An 11,130-nucleotide genomic window follows, 5' to 3' on the forward strand; every position below is an offset into this window, starting at 1 on the left:
CCCCCCAATTTGGCAGGAAGGAACTTTTTGAGAGGGGAGGTCATGTGTTGCAACTGCGGAGGTTCATTTGTTGGGATGTGGACACCAGGTAAACTTCAGACATGTGAAAGGGGACAAGGGGTGAAGTGCCCGGGTCCCCCCTCCAGAAGTTGGACACCAGGCCTGTGTGAAGCGGCAAGTATTTGCTTTGGATTCGGATTCAGCCGATTTTGGAGGGACAGTGATTTGATCTGGAGATTCAAATCAGTGTCCTGATTTGATTCGGCTAAATTAGATCCAAAGGTTCAGCGCCGCTTTGGAGATTCGGCCATAGGCTAAACAGGCAGCAGTCTTCACCACACTGGACACAGCTGCCTCCAGCTGGTAAGTCTGTTGTGGTGGGCAGAAGGGGGAGGGGCAGCTCAATGCCCCCACAGCGAGGGAGGGATTGGAGCTGGGACAAGCTGCCCAGCTGGGGGGGGCACAACTTGGGGAGTGGATGTGGCAGTTCTGGGTGTGGGAGCTATGCCCTGCTGCCACTTGCCAGGGCAGCAGGAGGGGGTGGAGGGAGCATGATGCAGGCTCTGCTTGCTCCAGGCAGAAGGAGGCAAGCAGCAGCAGGGCATAGCTCCTGCTCCCAGCTCTGTCCCACCCACATCCTGTGCTTCCCCTTCCAGAACTGGTGAGGACTGTTGCCTGTTTAGTCTACGGCCAAATCTCTGAAGCGGTGCCAAATCTTTTCCAAATCTATTCGGAGGCTTCCAATTCTGCTATTCAGACCCTTTAATTGGTCTCCTGATTTTCAGTTCAGATTTGGAGATTCAGCCGCCAAATCTCCTCCAAATCAGATCGGCTACCGAAGCTTTGCACAGTCCTATCGGACGCCACTTCCCAGCTCTCAGGGAACCACAGTGTCCCTAAAACGCCCTCAGTGCACCAGGTCAATTAAAACGGGGATGGAGGAAGAAAAATTGCTGGACCCTCTCTGTGTGAGGGTCACTCTGCTCCCTACACCTGCCTGCCTACTCCCTCTTGAGGCACATGACTGCCCCCTCTCCTCCAGCCCACCTTAGGACCAAGCTATGTTAATTTTACCTGCTGTTGGTGAAATGTTGCTAAACTCTATGTTCTAGACCACTTTTTTCCCTATCCAGAAGAGAATTTTTTTTGCTTATTTGAGTTTAAAATTTTCCAGAAATTCATCTGAGTTTACAGTACTTTTCTTTTTAAATTCACCTAGAAATGAATATGGGTCTTTTTCAGCAGTCCCTCACAGTTGAGGATGATTGTCTTCCATGATTGTCTTATCTGTGAGTCCAAAGATGGTTGATGAGGCCAATCTGGGATCAGCAGGTTACTGCAATTTGCACATATGTTTCCATGTGGGGTGGGTGGCTCCAGATTCCTGATGAAGTCCATGACATGCTGTTTCTGCCACTCCTGCTCTTCCATCTCCTGTTGTCGTCATAAGGTTTCAAAGTACAGAGGTCCTTGGAGCAGACTGTCTCCATTTGGCACGCTCCTGGGTGACAGTCACCCGCAAGTTGGTATCAATGTTGAATTTTTTTCAAGTTGTCATCAAGGAAATCCTTGAAATGTTTTCTCTGCCCTCCTCTTCAGTGTATGCCTTGACTGAGCTGGGATAATAAAACTTGCTTCAGCAGTCTGGAGTTGCATATTTGGATGATGTGTCTAGCCCAGTGAAGTTAATGTGGAATGATCGTTACCTTTGCTTGCGATGTTTGCTGGCAAAAGGATGCTAATGTTGGTGCATCTATTTTCCCACTGGATTTGAACGATATTCCGCAGGCAGTGTTGGTGGTACTTCTCCAATGACTTGAGGTGCCTCATGTACGTTGTCCAGATATCAGCTCTGTACAGTAAGGTGGGGATCACAGCTGCTTGATAAGCCGTGAGCTCTGTTTTGGATCTGATGTCACAATCTTAAACACCATTTCCACAGGCGTCCAAAGGCCGTGCTTGCACGTTTGAGGTGATGTTGGATTTCTTCATCAATGTCAGCCTTCTGCAAGAGATGGCTTCTGAGGTAGTGGACATACTCAAGGTTCTCCAGAGTCTCACCCTGAATCTGAGTTACTGGAGCTGTCGTGTGCTCAGTAAGAGCTAGTTGATGGAGGGCCTTAGTCGTCTGAATGCTAAGTGTCAGTCCCATTGTATGCCTCGGTAAAGACATTGACGATTTGCCTGAAGGTTTGTTTCTGAGTGAGCACAGACTAAGCATCATTAGTGTTCTGAAGCTTGATGATTGAGGTTGGGGTGGTCTTGGTTTTGGCTCAGAGTCAGGTGAGATTAAACAAGAATCATGGCTAGATAGCATGCATCTGGGAGGTTTGCAAATTTAAATGCAGTGAGGATAGGATGCTGTTGCCTGTTATCTTTAAAACATTTTAAATATGTGGAATGTTATCCTGTGATAATGGTAGATCGGTTCTGCAGCAGCCATAGGGCAAAGCTTAAAGCCATTTCATATCTGCACCACTGTGACTTGCCACTAGAGGGCCTGGTGAGCAGGGGTGTGGACAGGAACCAGAACTCTGTCCCTCCTCTGGTGGGAGAGGAGTGGGGAGGGTGGCATCTAGCCTAGAGACAGGGAAACCACCATGTGGGCTCTGACTTCCCTCACTCTGCAGCCAGCTGAAGCTGACAGTGGGAGGGAAAAAAATTTGGAGTGGAGAAAACCTGAAGTGAATGGGCAGGGGGAAGAAGTAAGGAGAAAAGTGAAATTATTTTAAAGGAGTAAGATCTTGCATATGTTTAATTGAATTTGGATTGGGACTGTGTTGGGGAGGGGAGGGGAGGGGGGGAGTTGCATTACATCAAGGCAGAGCTGAAATCCAGCAGATTCACTGCATGCCACATCAGGGCTGAGCTGAGACCCAGCAGGCTTGTTGCATGGGTTGGGCAGAGCCATTTCAAATGAATAGCAATCAGGGTGTGCTGGGTTTGCACCCCCTGGCAGCAGGAAGGTGTGTTGCCTTGGGGCAGGCGGAACCCCACTGGGTGGTAGTTCAGGAGGGTTGAAAATTTTAACCATGGAGCAAAGGAGTGGGAAGGGCTAGGAATGGTGCATCCTTGGGTGCTGGAGGAAACAAAATAGTGTTTTATCTATTTATTGAACTATCTGGGTAAAACTGACCAAAGATAACCTTTGCTTGAAGAAGCATAACTTTAAAAATGTTTAGAGGATACTTAGCATGTGTTAACACCCTTAAACAGGTGAATGCTGCCAATTTTAAGTGTCTTTTATGACGGGTAATTTGTAATGCCACCATTCCACTTTGTTCCACATAGAAAGCTAAACCTTGCAAAACATTTTTAATTAAATGTAATAACATGAAACCAGTTTTCCTGTGTATTTTCTAATATTTGGCAGGAGACCTTCTCCAACTTCATCTGCTGTCAGGTAGAAAGGAGAGACAATTTTACTATTTTTATTGTACATTTGGTTGTCTAGAGAACAGGGGTAGATGCATTTCTGTTTTCCTATAGGGAAACAGCTTTACCCTAAATATGGGAAGAAAGCGTACGTGAGCCAGTGCCTTTCTTATTTCAAGTAGCAGTCTACATGTACTGTTTTCTGATAGGGGGCTCAAAGACTACAATTATAAGAGAAGTTAGGGTTTTACAGTGAGTACAGAAAATATTCAAATGTATATTTAAATCATTGCTACCAGAATAAGGAGAGCAAATTTGTTCTATTTCAAGCATCACATTGACAGGCAGTGGATTAACCAGAAACGTCTGAATTTTGATTCTTAGCAATAAATTTAATCTCTGTGAATGCTACAGCTATAAAAACAGCTAAACTCAATTGTATTTCACACCATGTTAGCATGACTTTTCAAGTGCAGTTAATCAATATGGTTTTATAAAAAACCTTTCCTGATGTGTCAGTGAGCTAAAGAGAAAATTCTGTACATGGTTTGGACTCTGCAGCAGCATAGATACTGCAGGTCAGCGAGGCATACGATTGTCTCTGCCTCTGCACCCGAACTTCCTCTGAGGCTCCTGCAAATCCCGCCTCGATCTCTCTCGATCCATGGAGGGCGTTTCCTTGGTCATGACTCTGGTGCCCTCCAAAACGAAGTGAACAAAGAAAAGAAATACTGAAAGGATCGGGGTGTGGGTCTCTGCCCACCCCCACTCACAGGTCCGATCGCTCGGCATCATCCCTCTTTGCCCCAGCTGTTCCGAGCAGGGTGTTGGGTACTCTTAATGCAGCTGAGACCCCTCCAGAGGGTCTCTGTCTTGCCCCTTCCAGGGCTGCTGATTCTTTTGAGACACCGCCTGGGGTTTATAGTCCACAGTTGCAGCCAGCAGTAAGTTTTTAGCGGAGCAGGGCAGGGCAGCTCTGTACTTGGGAAAAGGAAAGTTTTTTAACCCCCTTCCCTGGCCTCAAAACCCAGTCAGGGTTTTCATGGGGGGAAGCAGTCCCTGCCTTCTCTCCTCCTCCGCCCCCTCCCCCCTGCTTCTCTGTTGGAGCAGACAGCCCAGCCCAGGGCTGGAAAGCATGCTGGGGGAGTCTGATTCAAGTTGAACCAGGAAAGGGCCTGGGACACAAGTTTCATAAACTGGTTTGACCCAAATCAGTTAAATCTGATGCTACACTCAACCAGGTTTATCTTAAACCAGTTTTAGCCATTTTGAAACTGGTTTGTGTGCATTAAACTTCTGTTCTGTTACAGGTTTAAACCAGTTTCTGATGACTAAAACTGGTTTATGTGTAACATCTGTCCCTAGCCCTTGTAATACGAAGCTCTGTTTTCAAGTGAATTATTCTTCAACTTCTTGAAAAGCTCTGTATACAGGATAGGCCAAAAAAGATACCTGGGAGTTAGGATGGGCAGCCATTTAAACAGCAGTTGAAGTCCCCACAGGTTGGGCTAGTTTTCTTCTTGGCCTACCTAAACACTATGGGTTAGACTATGTATTGTTGACTTCATAGGGATAAAATGAATTTGCATTCTTTTTACTAGATATTTTGCCGAGTTCCATGGAAGTGCTCTTTTGGTTTTACATCGCATTTCCTGATAGTGTTTCGTGGACCCCTCTACACATGATATCTATTGTACATTTTCCCTGTTAATTGTATAATAACTTTAGACTGGCTGTACATGCAGATTTACTATGCTGCCTTTAAAAAGGTCCAACCAGCTATAAAGTTATTGCTCAAAAGTGTGTAATATCTTAATTGCGGGTTTCTATCCAGCTTTAATTTATATGTGTAGGCATTTCCCATGGCTGGAACTCAGGTACAGCCAGGATCAGGAGTCCCCTCACCTTCTGGCCACCCTTTCAGCAGAGGGGGCTCCCAGCTGTGGGATCCTGCTTCTTGCCAGTGCAGTGGGAGCCTGGGATTAGCCCCCCCTACATTGGCAATAAGGCACGATGGGATCTAATGTGTGGTCCCACAATCACGCCTCCTGCTATGCATGTGTGGTATGGTAGGAGGCATGATTGTGTGGATCGCATATTGGATCCCATTATGCATTTACCTGTACATGTAGAGGGGCCCATAGTGCAGGTAAAGGGAGGAAGAAACATAAATGCCTTTCTGTATATCTTGTATCATTTCCCTTCCCCTTGTATTATGTACACATAGGAATCTTTCCATACAACTTTCAAGTGCCTTTTCAGGTTGTTTGTCTTCAGTCATGATTGAATACTTGCTAATTCAGTTGTGTGTTTCTTTAATCTATTGTTTTTACTGATGGAGATGAAATAATTTAACAGCAATGCTGGATTTAAATTAATATTGACATTTACATAAAACTGTGATTTGCTGTACAAAATTATTTTCTAGACTGTACATGCAACAATATTACAAGGGCATTATTGGTTTCTTCCCTCCCCCACCCCACCATTTTTAAGTATGCATATAATATGGTACATTTTAAAGCTTATATTTAGCAACACTTTATGCAGTAGGTTCCCTGTGATGAAACAGCACAGGATAGGTAAATCCTGTTCAATAAGTAGAATGCACTGTTGATTCTGTTTTTGCATCATACTTCACCTCAGTTTCTATTATACATAATTGCATTTTCTGTCTTTTTCTTGTAGTACTAAGGTCTCGTTTTAATATCAAAATAGCATTTGTGTTTTACAGTTTTGTGTATTTACAATGCATATAACAAACCATCACATGCTAGGAAGGTGATTGCTAAATCTCTTTGGTTTAATCCAAAAGAGTATCCTGTCCAGGAACTCCTTGGAGAGGTGGCTTGATTTGTAAAACCCTGGTAATAAGGGAAATAAATGGTTTCTTATGGCCCACAGAAAAATGTGAAACCTTTTGTAATTGGCGCAAAACATTAATTTTAATATGTTGCATCTCAGCATACTAATTATGAACGTAACTTATGGCATCTGGTTAATAAAATGAGCCTCAGCAGAACAGTATAACAAATTTGTGCTCTGACTTAGTAGTAGTTTTGATTCAGGATGGCTTTTTCTTTCAAGTAGAAATAACTGTCAAAAAAGCTTTCACTCCTACTGCTTGCCTGTCTAGTTGGTGCTACTGATGCAGTAGGTATTCAGGGAATGAAAAGGTTAGAAGCACCTTTGGCACAATGCAGGAGCTCAGGTTTCCATCTGCTGGTTTTGTTATTAAACGTGGCAGATGCTTATCCCTGCTTTTGGCAGGCTAAAGAAGAGCAACAGCTAAGGGGTACCTAAACACATGTGGCACAGGGAAAGAAACTCTCTCCTTGGTTCTTAAATTTTATACTTAATCCTGTGGAAGCTGATGACTGCTTCCTATTTCACTCTGAAGTTGGCTTTTGAACTAATTAGGCTGCCAGCAAGTGTAACATTTCAGCTACTTAAAGGAAAGGGGGAACAATCCCTAAGCAACACATTAGCTATTACAATGTAAGTACTGTGGCTGAATGCTCCTGTAGTGATACAGTTAGACTAAATCACTGTAAATTTAATCCTGAATGTAACAGGGTTAATATTGCACAGGTGATGGTGTGCTTGTATTGCTATGGAAGTACACAGATGTAATGGTTACATCTTAACAGCTTACCTCATATTATTTAATATTGATCCACTTATTTTTGCCAGTGCCCTTAGACTTTTTTATTTCATGCACTTTTTGAGGTTCTAGAGGCAAAATATTCCCAGTATTTCTCTACAGACAAATGTGCATGTAACTTTTTGAAGGTGTAGGCTCTTAATGAGTATTTTATCAATATAATTTCTATCCTTTCCCCCCCAAATTTAGTGTTTAGAAAGAGCCATGAAGTTTGCATTTGAAGAGTTCCATCTTTGGTATCAGTTTGCACTGTCATTAATGGCTGCAGGAAAAGTAAGTCTTGCCTTTTTGTGTATTTAAATCTTTGTACTGATTGTCAGTAATGATGGTATATTAACACTTACCTAGAAATCTTCATCTATTAAGACTCTTTATAAAACAACAATTAATTACTCCTCAAAGTAGCTCTGTGGGAGTGAACTAACAATGATTTTTTTCTCAGTACTTGTACCAAGGGACAAATTAAGACAGTTCTTGTCAAAGAGTTTGTCATTTAGGAAGTGAAAATGTTGAACATTGTTGCTCAGTACCACAAGCTGAAGTTTTAAAGTGAATTTTACAGTATTTTATTTTAGCTAAAAGATACCTAAGATGATATACTTACATAGAAATTCAGTAATGTCTTACTTTCAATACTGTCACAGTGAACAGGTGACAGGTTTAGCTAAGAATTTACACATGTTCGTCTTTAATTTTATTTCCTTTAAGAACCTCTTGTTATACCATCACTTGTAAATATTGTTCCATTATGCAAAACCACATTTTATTATTATTATTATTATCTGGACTTTTTAAACACAACATACTACTTGTGGTTCCTTTGCTTTCTCCTCTTCCACGTGGGGTTACAGAGGATAAAGCAGATTTATTATGGATGAAGCAGGAGATGTCCATTAGCTTTCCTCAAAGCCTGTCTCCTTGGAGATGAGTGGGTTATTGTCATTCTGGGGGAAAAAAAATAATTACATTATTCTCCATAAATTATTTTAAGGAAATCTGTGTAATTCACTGATCTTGAGGGCCTTACTATTTCTACCCCATCTTCAATGTAGTTTACAGCAGCCTCTAAATTATGGTAGGGAAAAGGTAACGGAAAAAATAGCCTTAGACTCAGGAATAATGAAGGTCTGCTCTAAATTGCATTGGCTTAAAATATATTAGAATAGTCCCTTAAGTGTTGTTATACCCTCTGGTGATCACTGAAGTACATCCTGCTTTAGTTATCTGTCCACTCCCACCCACTTATTTGCCACCCCCCTGTGGGGTGACAATAAGGGAAGTGGTATAAAGCCTGGTGAATCCTCAGTTGCTCCTCTAGAGCACTTGGTTTTGTATGTATCACTGCAGTGTAGTATGCAGGCCAATATCTGATCCAACACATTTGACTTCATTTAGTGACTACAGTGGGTCTCAAAGCCTCTCCTATCTGATCTGACAGACACTCTTGTGACAGGTCTTTCAACTTAAAATTGTTTAGGAATAGCTCCTTCAGTTGGAAAAAGGTAAATCAGTTCATCAAGGTAGGAGTCTTGTTTTTGATGTTTCATGCTTCGCTCTTAGTTGTTTCACTGAGAAATACATTTTTGCACAGTCTGCTCGAGCTGTGAAAGTCTTAAAGGAATGTATACGCTTGAAACCAGATGATGCTACCATACCACTCCTTGCTGCCAAACTGTGCATGGGATCTCTTCACTGGGTAAGTTGGATTTGTTGTCAGTCTAATCAGCAAGAACTGAACACTTCTGGAATGTCACAAATCCTTAAGCTATAGACTTCAAAAATGCTCTGGCCATGATGACAGTGTGCAGTAGACTACTGATGGAAGATGCAGCACAGAAAAAATTCTTATAAGAGTGCAGCTGAACAGTACTGTAAACCAGTATCTATATGGGTTACAAAATATTTGAAAATGGTGGTTATCATTTTAAAAAGTCAGCATTTAACAATATTTAGCTTATTGGTATTTGGTGCTACAGCTGTTGTATGCCAGTGTGTGATAACTTAATAAATGAAGCTGCTGTATTAAGACACTTCCAAAGTTGTTCTCAGAGAGATCAGTAACTATTCACACAGAACATCACTTTTAAGGGAGTATATGATTCAGGATTAGTTGCCCCTTTTTGCTTTAATAGTAAATACTCAGAAGGAAGAATTGTAGCAGTAGCAAGCTCTGTTTGTTGCTCAGACTTCCCAAGAATTAAAAGTGAAGTTTAAATTGTTGAGCTTACTTCATCATGTGTCGTCTACACTGTGTGTCTATGGTGATGTCTGCAGAATTTCTCTTATAGATTTATTTAATTTAGTTCTATAGATAAAAAGTAAAAAAAAAAAAGTAAACATGAATCAGATTTCAGTTATTTCTTCACTTCAGAAAGAAAAAGCAACAATTAAAAACAGGTTTTCATGCTTTTTAATCTCAGTCCCTTAAAATGTTTCTGGGAAAACAATTTTATTTCTTCTAGGTTTTAAAGCAAGTTTTTCTAAAATCTAAATTAGGATTATGTTTAATCTTTCTGTTTCCCACTAAAAAAAAAAATGTTCTTTAAGATGTCCTGAAACTGGTATCTCTGTACACAAAATTTTTAAGTTTAACTTAATATTCACTGTGGTTAGTGCACACATTACAGTATGAACTTGAAGCTGACAGAAATAATTGGGAGGGAAAGAGGTTCTAGTTATTTAAAAACTGTGGCTACACTTAATTTGTTGTGAATGCATGGTGCTATACATAAAATGCTATGGAGGAGGGGTAGACGGTTCTTTATAACTTGAAGTTCAAGCAGAAATGGTGCAGTAGCAGAATGAGGTTAGGCTGTTAAATGTAGTATCAGTTGATTTTACTGATACAGACTGACACTAAATTGACCCCCATACATGTACCCTGCATATAGCCTGCTTTAGAGTTTCCTCAAACAGAATTTGTTGGTGTGTTTGTGGATGCTTGTTTTGTAGCTGTCAACTTTACTTGGGCAGCAAACTGGCATGCATTTCTAGTGCATTTCTACTGACAGGTATTTCCAGGAGAGGGAGTGGTACAGGCATTCAGCCACTGCACCCTCTCCCTTGGTCCTCATGCCTTCCTGAGACTGGGGTGATCTCAGTGTGGGGAAGGAGTGGGGAGCAGTAGCTGCTTCACTCCTGTTCCCATGTGGGAGTGTAGAGCTGGGAGGGGAGTAGAGCAGTGGGGCCAAGTGCTCAACCCATTCACCAGACCAGGCAATCCCTGGTCTGGGAAGGGGCAAGGAGTTTTGGCACCTGTTCCAATCTTTCTCCAACCCCCAGGAGAAATAGAGTGCAGGCTTGTGCGCACGTAGCTTCTACGGCAGGAGTGGCGATTCTCCTGGTAGGGAGTACTTGTACACGGCCTTCTTTGTCAGACTACAGTGTGAAAGGTATGGAGTTATGTAAGCTCTGATCTTAGCAGCTCTGCATGGCAGAACCCTTTTGGATTCAACAGCATGGTGAGATGTAGAGGCCTGTTTGTTTAGGTGTCCTACTTGACTCGGAGCATTTTTCTCCAGTTGTTGCTTTGAGAAAACTTGAAGAGCAACAACTTTGTTATTAAAAAGCTAATGTTTTCTAATTGGAAAATATAAAATGGCAAAGGGAACTCAGGGTCAAGTGGAAGACTCCAAAGAGCTTTTCAGCTGCTTTTTCTTTTTTTGTAAAGACTAGATGTTTAAAGATGGTTTATCCTCACTCAGTGTTGGTGCCCATATAACTGTCAGAATAGATATCTTAGCTTTCTGTGAACTTGTATATTTATAAGATGAGCGGGAAAATCAATGAGGTAAACAGATGTAACAGTTTAACTGGTAGAAGCATTTGGGATATAATTTACCTGCATAATCTTTTAGCAGTTTAAGTGGAGCAGAACCATTGGAACTTTAATTCTGTTTCATTCAGCGTTTAAATTACAAGTTGAGCTCACTTAATACCCTTTAGGAGAATACAGATGTAAACATAGCATCCTAACAGCTGGTGCACGCTCTAGTGAGGCAGCTGCTGCTTCTAAGCTTAAGTGGGAAAATGAAGCAAGTCCTTATTGGTAAAAGTTTGTTGTGTGGAGTGAAAAAAAAAAAAAAAAAAAA

General features: G+C 41.8%; 1 protein-coding gene across 2 annotated transcripts in view; it reads left to right on the forward strand.

Moving 5' to 3' along the window:
• Positions 1–11,130, forward strand: part of TTC7B (tetratricopeptide repeat domain 7B) — a 258,616-nt gene that overhangs the window by 101,017 nt on the left and 146,469 nt on the right. For both annotated transcript variants that reach the window (XM_019518662.1, XM_019518663.1), the window contains exons 9-10: positions 7,229–7,312; positions 8,631–8,735. In XM_019518662.1, coding sequence (XP_019374207.1) covers positions 7,229–7,312; positions 8,631–8,735 — 189 coding nt within the window. The remainder of the gene's footprint in view (positions 1–7,228; positions 7,313–8,630; positions 8,736–11,130) is intronic.

Source organism: Gavialis gangeticus, unplaced genomic scaffold, assembly GCF_001723915.1.
Source record: "Gavialis gangeticus isolate Ggan-Ray unplaced genomic scaffold, GavGan_comp1, whole genome shotgun sequence".
Lineage (NCBI taxonomy): Eukaryota > Metazoa > Chordata > Crocodylia > Gavialidae > Gavialis > Gavialis gangeticus.